This window comes from Bombus bifarius, unplaced genomic scaffold (genome assembly GCF_011952205.1).
Source record: "Bombus bifarius isolate JDL3187 unplaced genomic scaffold, Bbif_JDL3187 scf7180000007984, whole genome shotgun sequence".
NCBI lineage: Eukaryota > Metazoa > Arthropoda > Insecta > Hymenoptera > Apidae > Bombus > Bombus bifarius.
In genome coordinates, this window is record NW_022884367.1 from 4732139 (window position 1) to 4754303 (window position 22165).

A 22165-nucleotide genomic window follows, 5' to 3' on the forward strand; every position below is an offset into this window, starting at 1 on the left:
ATAACTCTACATACCAACTATAAGTATTCAATCATTTTACTAATCACATGTTTGTAACTGCCATAAATAACACTGCTACGAAAAATGAACTTCTCTTTGAAATATTGAAATATCTTAAATAAAATTATAATCGCCAAAAAGTACATTTTACAATTCAGTTATTACCTTACTCATATTCCTATACCTTATTTCTGCGATAAAACAAATGATGTGGCGTTCATGATAATACTTTTATTATTATTTATTTATATATTACTTTAATTATACAATTATTCGCATAATGTGGAAAATTTTTATATTTAGAAGGAATAACCATAGAGGATTGAAATGATAGGCAGAATCTGGAAAAGGTGAGAAACTACATAGAGTTCGGGAAAAGAAAGAAAGAAAGGTAAATCTGATTTAGGTTAACTATACTTAATAAATACTACAAACATTGGTTAATCGTGCACAAAATGAAAATAAATTTTAAAAAGAATTTTAATTAATAAATAGTTTTTAGATTTTCTTTCAACATAGAATTATAAATATTTATTGAATTAAAAGTGTCTTTTCTTATTGGATCATAATTACCACGTTTCTCCTCTTTGACAATAAAATCTTGAATCTTCTTATGTTCTTCCAGCAACTTGTCCATAGTATTCTCTAATACACTAATCTGAGTGTATATATCATTACTTTCTAAACGTTGCTTTATTTCATCATACTCAAATTGAATTGTTTTGATTTCTTCTTCACATTCTAATTGCTGATGTTTCAATTGTTCACATTCTGCTATTAATTGCCCTTGTTTCAATGTCAATTTAGCTTTTAAACTCTCTAGGTCTTCTGAAATTATTGATTTATTATCTTTGTTACCCATTCTTTCATTAAGATCAACAAATTCTGCTTGAATTTTTTGCTCTAACATTTCCATTTCGCTATAAATTTGCTGCAACTTTAAATTTTCTTTAGTTAATTTTTCAAAACTTTGATCACTCTTACTGTAGTCATAGTCATTGAAGGGTGGTAAATTATTCAAAATGGCTATTTCATCATTTCCTATAAAATCAATATCAACGTTTAACATATTTGAAATATTTTCCAAATATTCTACTATTGTATTTTCTAATCTATCCATTTTTCTTGTCTCATCATCTTTATTCTGCTCAAAAGAACTCATAAATTGCTCTATAACTTCTTCTCGTTTACGAAGTTCTTTAAATTTTGCTTGCTTCTCAGTTTGAGTATCTTCCATGTCTGTTTCCAATTGCTCGAGTTTTTGTTCAGTTTCTTGTACCTGTTTCTTTTTCTCAGTCAATTGAGCTTCAGCAGCTGCAATATCCAGATTGTCTTGCTTAATTTTTTGTAGTAGTTTTCCTCTTTCCTCTTCTGGTGAAATTCTATGCTTCTCTTCTTCTTTCAACTTGTCCCTTTTTTCTTCCATTTCTATAATTTTCAAATGTAATTTAACTGCTTCCTGTTTCAATGGAGATAATGTTATTTCTTCTTCCAAATAAGCTTGTTCTTTATATAATTCATCCAATTCTTGTTGCAATGCATTTGTTTTCTCTTGCAGTTTTGCTTTTTCTTTTGATAATTCATCATATTTTTCTTTCATATTAAAATCCATGCTCTCTATAAGTCTTTCAGTCCTCTTCTTTTCATCCTCTAACTGTTTTTCTATTTTAGTTAACTTCTGCTCTAATTCTTTTCTTTCTTCAAACATATCCTCGATTTTCAATAAATTTTGTTCATTCTTTGTGGCAAGTTCTTCAGTCTCTTGTTCAATGATTTCTTTCCCAACATCAGATGTCATTTTATCTACAATGATGTTGTAGTCAGCCAGCTGTCCTTGCAAAGTTGTTAATTCCATAGCTAAATCTTTGGCTCTTTTGTCATAATGTATATAAGTAGCTCTTTCCTTAGTTTGATCTTCAATATCTTTGAAAATAACAGCAATTTCTTGACTTAATTCTCTGATTTTCAGTTGCATGAGTCCAATGTAATATCTTTTATCTTGAATTTGTCTGAGAATAGAAAATGTAGATTAAAAAACAACAGAAATGTGAGTTTAATAATTTCATTACATCTATCAAAATAATACTGATATTATAATTAATCTTAATCTAATCGTACAGATTTAATATAAAATATAGAAAAATAAATTTTTATACCTGGTCATTGACAATCCTCTAGCTGTTCCAGGTCTCAGACCTGCTACTCCATGTTGGGTGATAGGCCTCTCCGTAACGTTTATATTCATCTGACCAGGCAAAGGAAATGCTGAGTTAAATGCTCCGGAACTAGTTGAACTGATTGTACTCAACCGTGAAGTAGGTGTTGGTACATGGTTAAGTAAAGCCAATGATGATGGTGGTCTTGCCAGTACATTTTGTCCAGGTGTGCCTGGTCGAGTAGTACCCGAGGTAACATAAAACTCTCCAGATTCATTCTTTACACCTCTGTAAAATCTATCATATTTGCTTTGTAATGGAATACTTGTCTGTGGTCTTTGCATTATGATGAATTATTTAAGATATTTTTCACTTTATTGGATACAGGTATCTTATATATTAATAAACAGTAATTTTTATAGATACACAAATAACTGACATTATTTTGCTAGAGCACTTTATGATCCTTTTGGTTTACATTTGGTTGCCATAGAAACCAATCCATATCAATCCATACACTTGATATGAATAGAAATTAGATATAATAACATTTAATTAGCATCCATATCCTTGTATAAAGAGATATATAACTTTTAATAGCGCTATAAGAAAATTATTTTATAAAAAAACTTTCAAAAAATATACTTTTAAATATACATTTAGATATACCTAGATCAAACATTACAAAAATAAAACTAATTAAATACGATCATTTACAATGTCGAAATAAATACTTTCATACTCTTAAAAAGTCCATAAAAACAATATTTAAAAAGAAATTTAAAAATTTGAATTCATCGCTATTTAACCGACAGTAATGTTACCCATAATAGAAATAAAAACATTTATAATCGATTCCTCTATATTCCATTACATTTATCGATACACTTACCGAAATAAAAAATTAAATTCTTAGTTCAACCGAGGCATCAACAGATGGCAACAGGATGAGGTTACCTTGGAACAGGCAGTTGCTAAGCAACAAAAGTGACGCGGCGTGGCGACCAAGTGGCAATGCACGACGGTGACGGCGACGGCGACGGTGACGGCGGTAGCGACGCCGGTCCCCCAAACTCGAATTAATATACGGTAGTCCAAGAATATCTTCAGTGTGCCTCGGGATAGTCAGAAACCAATCGGCGTTACCACAGTAACCCGCGTTGTAGATACGTTTACCCGTGGCATCGCGATTCGTCCCGTCGACGTATAAACGATCAACGCTACTCACTCGTTTCATACACGCTTCTTTCACGTTGGCATTTCTTCTCTGACGCTTGCCATTTTTTTTCTTTCTTTTCCTCTCTTCATCCTTCCCTCCTCTTGAACTTTTGCTCAATAGACCGTAGTAGTCCGTGTGCACACGGTTGGCACATGTACCCGGTGATAGCGCATCTAGTGCAGATCATAGAAAGGTATCAACGCTGCCCGATAAACCGGTTTCACCGCAATCAACCGGTGACCTCCTCGTGCTCGAGAATGCTTTAAACTGTGACAAGTATTTTGTGCTCACTTCATAGAAACTGTCCGATCGTGCGTGCGTGAACACGGGACGAGAAAAACCCCGAGTGGGGTTTTTGACGGAAATCGAGACGCCGCGTCGTTGATACGAACATGGACGAAGAAGAAATCGACGGCGTGAAGTCGCCCATCAAGAGGCTTGGCTCCACGCGGAAGCTGCTCGTCTTTAACAGTAAGTTGTAACCAGTAACCATGCACTTGTTATCTGTCTCGTTCTTTCTCTCTCTCTCTCTCTCTCTCTCTCTCTCTTTCTCTCTCTCATTTTTTGTGGTTTGTACTCACTACATTTTTCTCTCTTTTTACTCACAGAAAAAGTCTAGTTTTTCTAACTAATATATTTTAGATGAATCGTAAATAAATTGTTTTCCATAATGCTTAGAATTTGAAATTGGGATTTGTTATAGCAGTATTGGTATTTATTGGAAACAATTTCATCAAAGATTTTTCTTTCAAAATCAGGAGGATTTTATTATATTTTGCATCGATCGTAAGTAAATTATTTTGAGATTGAATTTTGTGACTATAGTAATACAGATTGATATTTGTTGGCAATAATTTTATCGAAAATTTTTTGGGAAATCAGGGGAGTTTTGTTATCTTATTTCCCTAAAATTCGATTTGTAAAGTTATTAATTTTATGTCAGGTTTTCTTGTTATGAAAAGATTTAAGATAAGGTTATAGATTTGTGTTACTGGTTTGAAATATATTCGCGGCGTGCTCCGAGTCGAAGGGTAATTTATTTCGATAAAACTCGTTCCAACGTCCATTGGGATGCGTGCATCTGCTCGATTGACTGTAAAGAGTGTAAAGGTGCAATTTGTTTCATTCATCCCATCGATAAAACAGCGAGTGCTGACATTTCTTTCGTGTTTTTTCTTTCCTTAATACATGGAGCATTTTTTCAATACGTTTGGCGTGTAGGAATGTATAAAAAGCTTAGCGGCTATATGGTCAACAGATGTTAGAAAATCTCGTTATAATGTGCACTCGACAGTGCGAGTACCGCGACGCTGACTTTCGAAGAATAACGCGACGTGTCGATGTTTTTATGTTCAAAATGCCGTTTATTTGTGCATCTTGGCATGCAATGTATTTCAAACCTGCGATGTTTCTCTGCAAATAATAACATATTTCATCCATATAAAACATTGCTTAATTCGTGTAATATATTACTCAATGCTAAAAATACTTATATTTAATTATTTCATAAGATGATGCAGTCATATGTAACAAAAGATAGTAAATATTTTTTTATACATTAAAATGAGCTTTAACTTGTGACACCTCTCTAAAAAGAATTATTTCATCCATGTAAAACATTGTTCAGTTCGGTAAAAGTAATCTTAAAATGATTATAAATCTGTCGATAGACGAGAGAAAAATTTATTGAAAAGAACATAATAGATGACGTAAGTACAGGATTTCATGTGTTAAGAATATCGCGACATTGTAAACTGCTATTATCAGCCAGAGCATTGTACAGCATAATCAAGTAGAGACTATTACACCCTTTGTGGAATGCTGGTGCATTCGAAGGTTGCGTTAGACATTCCTAGTTACCGGCGTACTTGAGTTATACGTTTGTATAGGTAATAGGCTTCGGCTTTACGCTTCGAACGTATATCTTAGAAATTATAATGTAATCAACATTACAAGTTTTCTAAAGAAAGATTTATCATAAAATCATCATGGCGCCATAAAGAAATGTATCGAATCCTCTTTTTGATATTATTTATTATTATATCTAGATTCTTATCATATTATTTCCAATTGTTAATTAATAATTTTTATGTATAAAATTTCTCGCAAATATTTCGTGTAACGAAAGAAAGCAAAAAACGTAGTTTCACTGGATCAATGAACAATCGTGTAATACCTATCGTCATTCGATGAGGCAAATGAGGTGCTTGCACGTCTCTCAGTTGAAATGTTGGCGCGTCGCATTAGAAATCGCCTCGTCTGCATATTAAAGTCGTGGGAAGCAACAAGGATAGGTTTCACGGCATTCTGAAAAAACTCTCACATGTTTGACACTGTTAAACATCTCTGTTTCTTCATTATCTATTATCTCATAAATACATACTTATTGTATATGTAATACATACTATAATAGTCTAATAATCTTATTTATACGTCCATATTTCATCAGGAATTAGATGAAATTATACCGGACTGAATAAAAGTATTTTTTAATAATAAAAGAAATATAACCTTAATATCATAAATATATTTATAACTTGATATTACAAAATAAGAGGAATCTTGACATTTTGCAAATTTTGAAAATTTATTTAATTTCCTATCATTTCATCAATGTGGCATAGTGCAACGTGTCGTGCATTCATAATCATAAGTCTGTCCGATCGGAAGTTCCCAGAAGAACGTACATCGGATGCCCATCCCTGTTTCCGTTTACAAACTTTCAAGGTTGTTTTTATTTTACTTTACGCGCGTACTGCCCCCATCCCTCTCCGTTTTTTTCTCCCACTCCTTATTCTTTAGTGAACACATTCACACCGAACACTTTCAGACGCACTGTGGACGTGCATCTATGTATTTCTTGATTTCTCGAGGCGCATGCGCATATTCTCATTGTTGGTTGCCACTCGTTCCACACAGTCGTACCTGACTGCGTCGACCGTTTCCTCTATGCATTCTGATTTTTGTGTTTATACCACGTTGCACGGTTGCAACATTGTCTGCTTTAATATCGATTTTAGTGACCCGCCGCTACGCGGAGCGCGCCACGCCGGTAGACGCGTCGCTTCACAGACGTGTTTCTACATTTTGTTTATTTCCTGAGTAATTTAATCCTGCTATTCTCTTGAGTCTATATGACCCGAAATGAATTTTACAATATAATTTTATTTTATTTTTACTAATTTACTACTTTTATGTACTCCACTCTTTCTATAAATGAATTATTCCAAAAAAAAAGGCATCTGAAAAGATACAAACAGCAGATTTAAGTTTATGTAAGCGATAGGGTATTGATATAAGATTTATTGAATGACATAATGTTTTGATACATAATACTTCATAAAGGAGGTAGTGAAAATAATAATTACGTATTGAGAGATTTGGAATAATCTCTAATACTTATCTGAATAAAAAAGCGGTCATAAATTAAACTTGTACTGTTTTTTATTGCTATTCACTCTTTCTCATTAAACTGTAAGTAAAATGTAGAATATACGTTTGAAGGTTCTGATCAATGTTTTAATTAGACTAATTAGGGATTCTTTAAGCATTGAAAATAATTCTTTGATAAATTGTCGGCGGAAGAGCTTGTTCACAAGAAAAGTTAAGAATTTTTGTCATTACTTTAACCGTAAATCCGGTGGAGAAATCTGAATAAAGTGAAGAGTAAAAAGGGAACGACATTTCCTGCTTTGTGCGGCAGATGTTTTTACGAACAGACACCATTTTTAGAGTGTCAAAGAGGGTATCTATCCCAGCCAGTAAAAGATATGTATATCTTTCATTCCAGTACTATTGTGATTACATGTTTTATTTAAATGTTTTCCAAAAAAATTATATTTTTTTGAACGTAATGAAAAGATGGAATTTAAATAGAAATTCGTTTTACCGATTAAAGATATAAATATAAAATAGTTATTAAAAACAATTATTTTGCTTTCAATATTTTATATATTATTATGTATTATACGCATTCTGTACATTTTGGTATCTTCAAATTGTAATGCATAAAAATCTGTAATCTAGTTATTCGGTTATTAAAATATTATAATCTGAAGTCCCTACATATATATACATATATATATATATATATATATATATATATATATATATCACATTGTAATCCCTTTGAATAACTTCAAGGATATTTTCGATTTGATTTTCCCGATCTATAAATATCACGAACGAAAGTTCGGCCTCCTAAACCGCTGTGTAGAACAGCGAACACACATATACACGGGACAGTATAATTTTTTGATGCACATGTGTAAGTACTAGCAAGGGCATTCATTTTATTTTAGTTCATTAGCAACTAAGTCCTACTAGAATAGAGGCGAAGAAATTACAAAGAAATAATATGTCTCCCTAACGTCTATATCATTGTTAGATTAATTAGCTTGTGGGGTGCGTATATTTTCATCTAGATGTACGACGTTAACTATCGGGATGAGTTACTAATTGAGATAAATCGCCCGAAAAGGGGATCGGACAATTCATTGGTAAGGACAATCGAATGTCGCTGTATATACTCTATGGGTGCGTTTACATTCCGAAAAACGATTATAAGATAAAGAACGCGGCCTCTCACCGGGTAGATTGTGAACTTGCAGGAGGAAATGTCGCGAGTTGTACAGAAACACCAATAGAGTTCGCTAACGAGATAGCAAGGCGAATAAAGCGCTAGGGTTGTGCTGCTGGCATTTAACACTGACGGTATACATATAAGAAAGTACTCGTTGTACTTTAAATTAATTCCATTTCTCGGTATATGTATCGTGAGGGCTGTCGAAAAAATTAAGCAAGAGACACGGTGTAAATTATCTTATATTGTTACTTGGAAAGAATGCAGTAGAACTATTTTTAAAGTATAGAGTAAGAAAATTAAATCAAAAGTACTAGAATCATTTCATATCTTTAATTAAGAAGAGATAATAAAGAAGAGATATAGGGAATTTCTAAAAATGGAATAATCAGAAAGTGTGATTAACCAATACAAGAATAGTGTGCATGCATACATACGATATTTATATTTGCGTTAGTCTGGAATGTATGACATAGAAATTGTAAAATTGTACGGAAATTTTGCGTGGAGAATAATTGTTTCAGGTTGACACTAATCTGATGGATCAACAAAGACTTCTGGATAGGTGCACGGTAAGAAGTGTAAGTGGTATTGAATCTGCACGCTTATCTGTACGAAGGTCGGAACCCCGAACGATCTTTAGCTTTAAAATAGCGGTAGCGGTACTACGTAATGATCACATGAATAGAGATTCAGTTTTAGAATAGTACACACTGAATGAACTTTATCTATACTATGAGTAACTAACAATTTTTTAATGTTTGAAATTAAAATTACCATATAAAAGGGTAATAATGACAATCATTATTACTACTATACGATAATTATAAAGATTAGATTGTTTAAACAATTGATTTTAATTTAATGCAATTTGATAAATGTGAAATAGACATTGAAGAAATATAAATTTGTATAGTGTAATTTTCATAGAAATAATTTAGAATTTAAGCTGAAGAAGGAACGACATTGGCCGTTACTTACTCACCATAAGGTTAGCGGCATCAATGAAATGGCGCGGTATCCCATTGAACCACTTGGCTGAGTCAACCAATTGCGAGCGCGCTAGGTTCAGGGTACATTTTTCATAAGTGCTTTTACGACGTTTCAGATTTAATACGTGATTATGTTGGAAACAAGTGCAGTTTCTTCACGAAAAAGAAAATAAGTAAAACAAGCAAATCGATATCGATCATTATCATTGAGAATAAATTTTAAAAAAGGATTGATTTATGAAAATTTTTTGAAATACAATATTACTTTCATTCAAATCAAGTTTATGCAGTTAATTGTAGATACTATCCTCTTTTCATGTTTCTATATTTGTAAATTTAATAATAAAAGTATCTTTTGTCGAAATCAGATCCAATTATCATGACTTGGAAATTAAATAACAGATGACGCTAATGGTTCCACAATCCTCGTATTCTGATCCTAGAGCAAGATTAAATGCTCTCTTCTTACGTAGAATTTAGTGTTTTATTCTTATAAAATTCTTGACCTCGATCATAATAATTGACATAACCTCCACAATAATTCTGTAAAATCAAAACAGAAGTGCATTTATATACTACTGTCTTTTATTTCATGTTTAGACTCTCAAAATACTAAGAATCAAAAATAAATAAGAAGATGAATAGAAAACAGTTCGACCATATTTCTCTTCACCAGTTGGTGATAAAGTAAATGAAAGAATGCAGAAAAACTAACAGTGGTAGTAACCTGCCGATAAACTAAGCCAATCGTAAGATGATCCCTGAGTGCCTTCGAAGTGGCCGATGAAAAGCAATTTGTTTCAGGGTGCTGAGTACATCGAATGAGCAAACAAGATCCACTTTTATATCAAGTGCAATCTCTCTCTCTCTCTCTCTCTCTCTCGATCTCTTGAATTATCTTTAAGAAACCAGAGAAGTCGTACCAGAAAAAAGCATTTTATTAACGAACAGTTACCAATTTTATACATTACATAAGATAGTTCGTGTTATAACAAATATTATAAAATTTACTACACTCACGTAAAACAATTTTTAATTATGTATTTTAACCACACTTTGGAAATCATGAAAAAAAACATAAATATAGGTTAGTTAGGAATCTGGGCGCGTGGCGCTGAAATGGTTACCGAAATGGTTAAGTGTTTGTTGACCAAGCGAAGAATGTCTACAATTAGACGACATGGAACCGTGTGTATGATACGCATGTATCGCGTGAAATAACCGCGTCGAAACGAAGAAAAGTGTTTCCACGTGGTACAAGTTCTACGGGGATGTAGAGAACAGGACCAGCGAGAGCACAAGCAAGCGCGCAGAGCCAGAGAGTAACGTACACACGGTGGACACGTGCACTCCGTTTGATCAGAGTCACAGTCACGGTCACGCTTCGAGGGTTGGACGAGCCTATATAGAACACCACGGTGGGAGACTGGTGTACAGAGAGTATAACCATGCAGCGAGAGAGACGAGGAGAGAAACAAAAGCGGTGGCGCGAGTAACACTCATTGATTCCCCTACCAGCTCAGCGGCCATCTCTTTTGCACTGTTTTGCCTCGCTTTATTGCTATTATTTCATCTCTTTTCGTTACGTCTCTTTCTGGCTACTGTTCCCTCATTAACCCTCTCCCTCTTTGGACAACTGTTATCTCTGTCCTCCGTTTTCTACCTATCTCCCTCGCTCTCGTTACGTATGCACGATATACACTTTCCGCTCGACGCTTCGACAACGGTATTACGCGATTCAGTTGATTTCGAAACGGTGCATCGGGAGCGCGGAATTTCTCTGGTATATAATCGGTTTTCTACAGACTCGTCCCCTTTTCCGTTTGCAAGTGAAACGCTTTCAACGTAGAAAGTTTCCTGGCCGATTCGGCTTAACAACTTCAAGTGTGTTCTCTTTTCTGTTTTTTTTCCTCTTCTACTGTTTCCTTTTAGGCTGCACCAGCCTTATGATCCGTGTATAGTAGAATCGTCGTGTCTACTACTGTGAGAATCAGCCGTTTTGAGGACGTGCCAGTGCCTCACAATGGGGAAAGCAAAGCGCGCCAAGAGATAAAATAACCGTAACCGATTGTCTTATTTTGGCTTTTCTTTGTGCGCGACCAATTTTTCATAAATGGCCTCTTCTCTGTATTATTTTTTGTAACAACGTCGATACAAATTCAGGTATTTTGAATTTTCCTCGGAAGGGATAAAGCCGATTTTATTCTACAAAATCGAATGTTTCAATTCAAAATAATTAACTTCATCGTATTCTTTGCTTTCTTTTTTACTTTTTGCTTACAAATTTCCGATAAACTAGATATTGAGCTGAAGATATAACGCGTGCCAATATTGTGCGCAAGCTCTTTATCATGACTGATCGTGCACAAAAATACGATAATCCACAATATCAATAATTAGAAGCACGTAAACTTAGCCTAGTATAAAATCTATCGCGAGATATTAAATCAAAATACACGTCATCTAAGAAGCTTATAAACTTTACTTAACAATAGCTTCTTTACTACGCAGAAAGTAAATATACATTAAAATTAATTTAATCTTTACACTGCCTAATTAATTTCTCCAATTATATATTTTTAGATAGCTCCAGTTTTAGAAGAAAGAAAGATTCTTTAACTTTTTTAAACTTTTTCTGCATTTCTTTCTACCATTTAAGAGATTTCTCGTTTGAAAAACGTGTAACCTCTCATGTATAAAAAAAAAGTTCTAAATTTTAATTTCGATCGAGTATCGTATTTTCAAGGCACGACGCTGAAGATCGGTGCGCGGTCTGCCTAAAGTCATCGGCCAAGGTATATACAAGAGAGAGAATCCTCTACACGTTCCGGAGTATGCAGGGGGTGGCGAGTCAGGAGAGCGAGAGAGAACGAGAGAGAGCATGAGAGTAACCGGTGTGTATGTGGTGTGGTGCGGTGTGTTGCTACTGCTGCGGCTCTTCAGTGGGACCGAGGGAGAGAGTTTAACGCGACGATAGAGGAAGAGAGGGGAAAGGAAGGTGGGGCGAGCGAGGAGGTTAGAGCAAACGCGAGAAGAGCACCGGTACGGAACCGAGTGACAAAGAGAAGTGAACAGAGAGAAAGAGAGAGAGGGAGAGTGAGAGAGAGATGGATAAAGTAAGAACGAGTGCAAAGGGAGGGAGGTGGTGTGCAAGAGAGAGACAGAAAATCCGGTTGCCTGGCGACGAGCCATCTAGTTCGATCCCAGCCAGCCGACCAGCCACCCTCTGGGCGCAGGAGCAACGAGAAAAGGCGACTACCTTCTGCCTTCGTTTCCTTTTTCTTGTCATTCTTAACTTTCTTGAACCGCGCCGCGCCTTTGTTTCCCTGGCCTGTGCGTGTTGGTCAATCTTCTTGCCCACCCCTTTTGGTTCTTTCTCACGTTAACATCACAGAATACATACGTTAGTGTACCGTATGAACGAACGTTGGTGATGGGTTTCGGTTAGACCGGGAAGAGAGAAGTGCACACGTTTCAAGGCCGGAGCGGTCGGTCGGTCGGTCGGTCGAGTGCATTGCATTACGTTGCGTGTAAGAGCGCGTGTGCCGAACGATGGAAAGATCGCTGTGAACTCACAGTGTTTCGTTTTGTTGCGAGGATGAGAGTAATCCTTGGAGTAGCGGGCTGCGGTGAGGGAAGCCAGGCCTGAAGGGAAGAAATCAAGAAACGGAAGAAGAAAGAGTGTGGTGGTCCATTGGTGGGAGACAAAGCGAACGAACGAGTTAGAGAGGGATAAATAAAGAACCGGTGCGTATATGCGTATACCAGTTGTGTGTATGTGTGAATATACACACATGTTCGAAGAAAGAAGAGAGAGTAGTCGAGCGACAAGAAGAACATTTGATAATGATGTGAAGCCGATGATGAATAATACCCGCGGTTTCTCCTATGAAATGGAGGTCGGTCCAATTGTCGATCTTGTCTTTCAACGAACGACAACGAGCGTATAAATCGAAAGTATCTTCTCACGAGATGCAAGAATACACATTCATCGAGCTCCATGCCGATCACTCGAATCGTGAATCGAATCGGTTTTACGATTGACAAAAAGAAACTAGAGCGTTCCGGTAATGGTGGTGCATTGACGGAGAACCATTCTGGAAAGAAGCTTGGAAATCTTACCGGAAAAGAAGTAAGCGTAGAAGATTCGTTTCTGCGTACTTGATCGAGTCGAGTTTCGCTCTAAATACTCGCCGTACGATAATATTAATCGCTAATCAACGAGGAACTCGATCTTGCAGTAATTGGTGCGCTCTAGGGATATTTTTAAAAAGGAACAGAGGGAGAAGGTGGCCCATTGAAAGAACTTGCCAACTATAACGGATCTTGTGTCTTTTTTCACCCTGTTTCCCCGTCTTTCTTTTTCGTCGCTGTATACTCTCCCTCGATCCATCTCGCTCTCTCCCTTCCTCTTCCTTCCATTCCCCCTTTCTTTCTTTCTCTCTCTTGCTCGTTCGTTCGTTACAGCCGATCAACACGAATCGAGACCTACGCATAGTCCAGCAACATGTTCCAGTGCATTATTCAGCAGAGAAACGGATGGATTCATCCTTATAACCCCGATACTAAGGACGTACTTCCAGGTATGGTTCATTAGATGCAAATGCGTTCGCTTTTTCTTGCATCTGAAGTAGCTGGGGATGAAAGAAATCGCGCATTAAACGGAACAGTAAAGTTCCTAGATCTTTTCCCTCGGTGATAGTTCGAAACACCAAATCAGTAGATACTTAACCTAACCTAAAACCCGTAAGTAGTTATTCGTAGTTCTTTTTTATTTCTTTGAGTTGCCTACGTTTGAGTAATCACTACGTAAAACATTAGTAATCATTCTACGACCCCTACTCATTGTATTATAATTCGCATAAGCTCTATACATTATTTGTCGATTTCATTGAATTTAGTTTACAAGCATCGTACATTTTGGTTTCGACATTTTCGCGTGCATTTATACCATAAGTCTTTCATTCGTCCACAGTTTTGCCGTGATACATTCGCACAATGTGTGCGTTATACAATATTGGAAATTCTAGATAGACGAGGACATCTAATGCCGCTGGTGTAGAGTAGTGCGAATACTCGTTTAAATGTATAGAATTTCTCTCGTCGCGTTACTTGGAACGCGAGAAAAGCGGCGCGGCGCAATGTCGAGCTCGAAAAAATGGTCTTGGAGGTCGCTGTATCAGCATCACCGAACAAAATATTATCAAAAGAAATTATATTATAAATTCGCTGATTAGAGCGTAAATGTGTGGTTTGCATTAATTGTAAGTTTATAAAATCTATATTTTTTAAATGTAATAGAAATTTTCTAGTTAGCAATGAAATTTTGTATTTGACTCAGAAAAGAATTACGATATAAATATTCAACACTTAATCGCATAAATAACACTTGCCAAGATGATATATATTATTTAATATATATATATATTATTTAATCCAATGATTGATAAAGATGACTTCAATTATTTCACTAAATACATACATATTTACTAAATAAGCATGTTACCTTTAAATGAACAATGGGCGACGCATTTTATTGCGTTCGTCAGAATTACAAATTCCAAGTATCCAATTACACAAACTGAACAAAATATCAGATATAGAAAAAGGTTTTGTGTTTCTATTGTCTATATTACGATCTACAATCTACAGCAGTAAATACTTTGGGTTAAGATATCTTAGCGTTTTTTACTACTGACATCTAATTTTTTGAGTATTATCGTTTATCACCTTGTTTTGAGGTATGCAGTAAATAATGATCAACACAATAGCAATTGATAAAGTATACGTTCAATACTGCATTCTCATCGCGTTTTAGCTTAATCAGAACTATTTACAATGAACCTAAGATTTTTTTCCTACTCTTGATATCTATATTGTAGTAGATTAAATTTAAGATATAATATCAGAAATATTGCAGAGGATGTTTTGATTTCAAAAATTAACCACTTACTAGTAACAATATAGTGATGACAGTATTGAATCATTATGTCCAAAAAATGGAGAAAAGTTATTAAAATCGATACATAATATTTAAGAAAATAATTGAAAGTATTACAACTTTTTGTAAATGAAAATACATTTTGCCTACACAGTGCGTACATAAATAGGGAAAATTCTTATACCAAAAATCTAACTTCAGTTAGTTTGCAATTACTATTAAAAATCAAAAGTTTGAAAATCATCAGTACATTATAGAAAATAAATAAAGCGTATCATAATAAAACTACAGATAAGAATTTCCCTACCTGTATGCTTATCATTAAAAAAATGGAATTCTTTCCTACATTTAATAGTATAAAATGAAATTATTAAATATGATGCCATTTAACCTTCCAACTAAAATGCCGATTCTCCGTAACAGTGAAGATTGGCATTCGGATTAATTACGAAAATTAAGTGAAGTCTTTGCAGCATAATTAAATTGTAGGCGCTCAGAAAAGTCGCTCGATGGTGGTAATCACATTTGCAAAGGGTAATTACGTAACGTCTTTCATTTCGAGCTTTGTCTCTTTGAAAGTGATTAGAAGAAATATCGAGAGCAGTCGTTCTCTCTCATGATCCTCAAGCGCGGCACCTATTTCTTTCTTTCATTTATGTCTGCCTCTTTCCTAGAGTCGAATGCACCGCAAATGGCATTCTCGATTCCGTGTACCAGTGTACGTTTTTGCCTGGATTGGATTCTCATATTGAACGAGGTTTCTTTTACATGTTAATTGGAAAATGCCTGTGTAGATTTGCTGTTCTAACAATGTGAAGGGAGTCGTGGTATTGTTGAGTATGTACATGCTACATGTGGTGTAGATGCACGATTTGCATCGAAGGCCAGCCCTTTCCTTTTAGGAGTTTTCCACGATAGATCTGAAAAAAAATCAGTTTCTTTTAGTATTGTTTCCTTACCACTAGAATTACCAGATTGGTCGAGATAACTACTTTGCAATCTTTTATAGAAATCTTTCTGATTTGTAACTATGTATTTTTGAGAATTTGAATAATTTTCTATGATTTTTAATCTTTTTATTTTTAATATATTCTTTATTTTGATTTTTCTAGCACGAATTTTATATTTTAGTTGATAGTTCTAATATTAGAGAACATATGTTAAACTGTCCCATATTAGGTTTTTTGCATAGATTATATATACCAAGAAGTATATGTGTTGTTCGTAGTATTTCATATATAAAATTAAATTGATTTTCGCCCAAGTATTTTGAATCGATCTGCGGTCTCTTTGTTTCACGTATGAAAATGACATTTAGAATGACATTCATTGTTTAAGCGATATTACATTATGGTTGAACTGCATAGTCACTACGAACCTATGACCTTTCTGTCACCGAATCATTATTTTATAATTGTATGAGCTTATTCAGAGATGATAATAAATTTTTTATTTTTTTTCGATAAGATGCAGTTAGTTCGGAATATTATATGTTGATTTCAATTTCAGAGATTTTACGTTCTTCCAAATACCATAGTATACAAGTTTTTGGTTATAAATTAGTGGCTATTAAAAAGAAACAAAGAAAATCAAAGGGTTTCGAGTAAATGTAAAGCCGTTTTTCTTTTCTTAAGTACACTGAACGATTAAACAAAAGACACTTCCGTGAGCGATAGCATTGTATCAGAACAGAATTACATGTTATGTATCCTTTCTCTGAACGAATTCGTTCCTACCATATGGCGTACGAACTCTAGCAGCTAGCTTCCGGTCGAGATGGTTATGAAGGTTCCCCATGCCATGCGCCAGAGAAAATCAAAGGGGTTCCATATGGCTTCCTTGTCTGTCGGAACTTCTAATCTGCTTTCAAAACATTTGATTGCAAAATCATGTATTAGGTCGTCCGAAAAGTCTTTTTCATTTTATAAGGAAATAATGGATGCACAACATTTTCCGTTTTATATTATTGTATCGAATTACGCATGATCCATTTTGTTCTATCAAAATAAAGATCACAACGTTCGACAGATTAGGTTTCATGTTTGTATAAAGATGCATCGTTGTAAAAGACATGTCTGTAAAAGAAAGACACTTTTCTGATGACCTAATACTTATGTTTGGAAATTTTAAAATAAGTGATTTTAGAAAAATATACAGGGTGGTTGGTAACTGGTGGCACAAGCGGAAAGGGGGCGATTCTATGCGAAAAAAGAAGTCGAAAATATAGAATAAAAATTTTGTTAAATTTTTCCATCGAGACAACGATCTGCAATGAGATCCGTTATAGCGTACCGCACGCGTACCGAGCGAAAATTCAAAGTCGATTTTCTCGAAAACAAAGCCTCAAACGAAAAATTTTTATTCTATATTTTCGACTTTTTTTTTCGCGTAGAATCACCCCCTTTCCGCTTGTACCACCAGTTACCAACCATCCTGTATATTATAATATAGATTATAGAGAAGAGAAATGTATTTTTTTAAATAGTAAAATTAAATAATAATGAAACAAAAGTTACTATTTATATTTAAAAATGAAAAGGGAGTACTGATGTACTAGAAAATAATCTAAAGTTATTTGGAATTTGGTTTTCATCTTTAACAGTCCAACTAGTGAGTGAAATAATCTCATAAATTGTAAAACCTTGTACAAAAAATTTTCATTTCGATTCGAAAAGAGATTCCCCTTTTCTCTTCTCCTGCAATTTCAATTTCCACACGCCAATAAAGAAGCCAACGATAAAACGCGCAGATGTGTTTAGTCCAATTACTCCTTTCGCGTAAAAGTCAACAACGCTGGGAACGTATTCAGAAAAACGACGAAGTAAAAGAAACGCAAACGTTTTAAAAGCTTTTTTGTCCGAAGAATCAACACATTACCAATCAAATGAATTGCGTTTGAATAGATCTTTAAATGATCCTTTATAAGGATTGCAGAAAAGATTAATAAAATATTTGGCGCCAAGGAAGTTAATATATTCCGTGGTATTATATGGTAGAGCAGCGATGTTAAAATTTTCATTTAACTAAGAACCATGCATTTATATTAATTAAATTAACGATCTCAGTAACATAAGTTAAAAAGATGAAAGAAGAACCAAAGAATAAAAGGCAGGAACTGAGTAACTAGAATTTATTATAGTCAACTATTTTCTAATTGCATATCCTTCTTTACTTAATTTCAAAATTTAAAAATATATTTAATCTTTGACTGGCATTGAAAGTGCTAACTATATTAAATTATAAAATATATTCTTTTTAATAAAATTTCTTACAAAGTAACTTACGAAGATGATCTATCAATTACGATAAACGATACGATAGAAAATATTAGGACAGATCTGATTTATATGTATTCTTATTTCCTTATGCAAAGTTTTTAATGCTTGGTTGCGACGATTCGTTTAGGAGGGCGCGCCGGTCGCAACATAAATCTTGATAATTGACGAGGCGCGTTGTTCGTCGTGAACTACACGGCTAATGGGTAATTCTCGTAGCAAGACTATTGAGAGGCCATCGCACTATCTTTCTGACCTGCTATTACAGTAGATAGTTTCTAGTTTACCATGCACACGTCACGGTACAATTACGGGATACGTACACAAAGGAACTGATATGCATTGGATTTTAGATAACGAAAAGTGAACTGAACGCGCAATAATCATTTTATGTTCCCCTTCAATTCGTGCAGGAAGGAAGTTGATAGAGAAACGTTGCGTTGCATATCAATTTGTGCGCGCGAACTCGTGCGTGAAGATTCTTCTCCCTCCATCTTTCCGTAGATTTAATTTAATTGTACCGATTTCTATTTTATTTTTTCCTCTTCTAAAAGAGTACCGGTTAGGATTTTCAGTATATTGGCACTTAAATACTTTGTTATTAATTGCGTTACAAATTAAAAATATGTAGTTATTTTGTTTTTTGTTCTTTTCGGGCTAGAGTGTAGCTTAGGATCTTTAAAATATCAATATTTGAATACTTTGACTGAATACAGCCATTTTGTCTTTTGTTCCGTTTGGGAAAAACTATTGGTTAGGATTTTTAGTACCCTGAAATTTGAATATATTCTTTCATATTAATTGTATTAAGTTTGAAAAGTATATAGACTATTCCATATTATTACTAAATACAGTTTCACATTTTAACCCGCGCGAAATGTAAAGGTTAATATCTATTAAACTTTCTAAAGTTCGTGACCTAACCTTGAAATCTACAACAAATTTTACTTTCACATTCCATTCTCGACAAATAAATAAATGTATTTCTTCACCATGTAAAAAATAAAATTATGAATTTAAATGAACGCGGCTCGTAAAGTAACTCGAGAACGATTTAAATTATCCATTTCCTTTTTGCGTTTTATTTTTCGCCCGGTAGCGCAGCTCGGTGCAAGGAAGAGAAAAAAATTAATTCAATAAAGTCGTCAACCTTTTGTACGCATGACGTGTTTGTTCGTATGACGGTATCGCGAACGATAACGTGGTAATTGGCAACTAACTTGTTAATTGTCGTGGTTCACCCCTCCCAAATCTGCTCGAACTGAATCACGTATTTCGCCGCTGCGTCGTTTCAAACACTGTTCAATGGTATCTGAATTCCTGAAATTCAACTTACCGTGCGAACGAAAACTTTTCTTTCCTTAAAATCAATATTAAAAAATATGAAATTATCTTTAAATGCATGAAAAATGCATCAAATATTAAAAATTAAGTTAGGTTTGAATAATAAACATATGAGCGCTGCTTTGGTTATTTTATAGGAATGGTAAATCGTTTCTGTGATCAAATTGCATTTCTTGATGACCTGGTTTTCTTGAGATCGCTTGCCTAACCACGAGTATGTTTGTGTTGGTTATCAGAATGTCGGACCAATGTTCACTGTCAAACAGTCGTATACGTGTAAAGTATGATTAACTATGAATATGATGTGTTAAGTATGTATAATTCCTAACTTAGAAATGGTTTACTAATCTTTAATGTATGTATATAAATGTAAATCTAAAAAGAATGTATAAAATTAGCAATTATCGTTCTAATTTAGTGTGTTCTAATAAAATAATTTTTTCAGATAAGAGAATGTATAAGATAGTTGTTTGTAAACGTTTGCTTAGATCGATTCATGAAAACTAGATTAAACGCTATCTGTAATTGTGCGTGGAGTGCGCACGTGATACGAATAGATATATGTTTCTTTGCTTATGCGTTTGAGAATGCAAGATCTTTCACGGTATTAATTTCCGGTCATTAATTTGCAGATGAACATCCAATTATGAATTTACATCGAATATATTGTAACTTATTCCTATTAAATTCGTGCTATTTGATCTGACAACTTTATATCGTATCTTACAAATTATAAATTACTAAATTAATAAATTAGTACAAATTAATTTTATCGAACTATTGTGAAAAGTGGGAAATTAAGTATCATATAATCACTTAAAATTCAATAATATAAGAAATTACTATTCAAAATTTAATAAGGTTAAAAATAAAATCTAGAATTTCATAAAAATGTAAAAGTTTTCGAAACTACAGAAATAAAAATGTCTTCGAGAGACCCAATAACATTGAACATACTATTTTCGTTTCCATAAATCTCCTCTGAATCGTCGCATTATTCAATAGCAGTTTGAGATCACCGTATATCGTTTGCTTAATGGCGTTCGCGCAAGTGTAAACGCACACGACCGAGCAAAGTTAAGACGGATGTGTGTACATACATGAACATATAAACGTCGGTAATATACACAGTAGGCGTACAGAGAGGAAGGCGCGTGCGTGTAGGCCTCGCTGGTAATTGTGGTTAATTTAACGACAGTCAAAGCAACGACTGCCTGTCCTTACTGGTCAGTTCACGCGGCCAAGTCCCTCTCGACTGGTCGGCCAATGTGCAATACTCTCGCGGTCATCGAAACCGCACGCCGCCGTTATTTGCCATCGATATTTGTCCGTAATCCCTTGTCTGGATTCGTCAAGAATCGTAAAAACCAGTTAATTTCGTTCCTTTCATCGCACTCGTGAAACCACGCGAATTTTGACGAATACGAATATCTTCAATAATTTCACAACGAACAGAACTATCTCAGACAACTTAATAACATTAGTTTTCCAGACAAAACGATCTCGTTCGTATTACAACTGGTTTGCAGTTTTCTTTCGTGGATTTCTCTCTCGCTCAGTGTGTATATATACCGTTGTGTCGTCTCCCCTCTATAGTAGAAAAAAAACAACAGTCGACATTGGTTTAGCCGAATAGAGGCAACGTCGGTCAGTGTTCGAAGCACGTGTGTATATTCTGTCGCAGGATATCCGGCAAACTTTTGTGTTTCATGGACGGAGAGAAAGGATACTTAGCCGTGTCGCGTTCTATAGCGATCGAACTCGCGTGTAAAGTTCCTCGAAGTATCCAGCTATTAGACAAGCGTATTCGGTGTGGACACACGTGTACGTAAGTTCGGTAATCAAAACAAGGCCGTTTTACACGTCGAGTGAGTTTGTGATTGGTGTGTTCAGTGGTTCATCGATACGTGTTATTGTGACCGTGTGGAGCTTTAGGAGATCCGAATGATGTTTCGAATTAGAAACGCGTGACATTTACGAGAATCTCGCGTTTCTAATAATACATCATCCGTGGTGAACGGATCGAGAGTGAAAATTAATGTTATTCGCACGGTTGCGATACTTCGTGGCGCTGTAGTTTTAAAACGTTTAGTTTCTTCGAACAGTGGTCGAACGCTCTCAAAAGGAATATAATCAAGCCTGTTTCAATCGTCCTGGAATGGAACGGTAAACAACGTGTGATAGGAATAGAGTTTTTCAGACACCAGCTGTTTGCTGTTGTGTGCTGCTGAACTTTCCACGTCCGTTGCATAAAAGTCTACTGAGTCATCGAAAGATATGTTTATGTTTCGAACGAACAGCATCGTGTTACCGGTCGCGAAACTACTGTTGCGATAGAATCGAACGAGGCACCGTGGTAAAAACTCGACGAGTAATTGCTTGGCTTGCGTAGAACAGCTAATTGAAGGAGAACTAGTATTGGTGGCAGGTTGTTCCCGAGAACACATTTTTCGGAATACTAATTGTCCAACGGGACAAGCAACGATATTAGAGTTTAATACGGAGGTTAGATTTGTCCCGTATATTACGTATATCGAAGTTTTGTAATGTTATTTACTTTCTACTTTAATTGCAGGTTTTCTTAGTATGTGTAATCGAAAAGTTCAAGTGATAAACCGAGTATGTAATTACTCGAAGTAATCATTTAAGTGACAGA

At 34.9% G+C, this 22165-nt stretch overlaps 2 protein-coding genes and 1 long non-coding RNA gene across 9 annotated transcripts in view; 1 reads left to right on the top strand and 2 right to left on the bottom strand.

Moving 5' to 3' along the window:
• Positions 1-396: 396 nt before the first annotated feature.
• LOC117204878 (intraflagellar transport protein 74 homolog) lies at positions 397-3231 on the bottom strand. Of its 2 annotated transcripts, XM_033442695.1 has the most exons (3): positions 3114-3231; positions 2157-2453; positions 397-2009 (listed from the first exon to the last, which is right to left on the bottom strand). In XM_033442695.1, exons 2-3 carry the CDS (start codon positions 2243-2245, stop codon positions 485-487), a joined length of 1614 nt encoding a protein of 537 aa, XP_033298586.1. In that variant the 5' UTR covers positions 2246-2453; positions 3114-3231; the 3' UTR covers positions 397-484. The 2 variants fall into 2 exon arrangements, with proteins under 2 accessions (XP_033298586.1, XP_033298585.1); XM_033442694.1 differs by lacking the exon at positions 3114-3231 and having other exon boundaries at positions 2157-2799.
• A 214-nt stretch (positions 3232-3445) lies between these two features.
• Positions 3446-22165, top strand: part of LOC117204876 (SLIT-ROBO Rho GTPase-activating protein 1-like) — a 42836-nt gene continuing 24116 nt past the window's right edge. For 2 of the 6 annotated variants that reach the window (XM_033442690.1, XM_033442688.1), the window contains exon 1: positions 11760-13532. Coding sequence is in view for 3 of the 6 variants with exons in the window: in XM_033442688.1 (XP_033298579.1) it covers positions 13457-13532 (76 nt within the window). In the remaining 3 variants the exon portion in view is untranslated. The other 4 variants (XM_033442687.1, XM_033442689.1, XM_033442692.1 and 1 more) reach the window with 4 other exon arrangements.
• On the bottom strand, positions 4249-4954 carry LOC117204882. Its single transcript, XR_004487152.1, has 2 exons — positions 4368-4954; positions 4249-4280 (listed from the first exon to the last, which is right to left on the bottom strand). It is a non-coding gene; the product is annotated as an uncharacterized LOC117204882 (long non-coding RNA).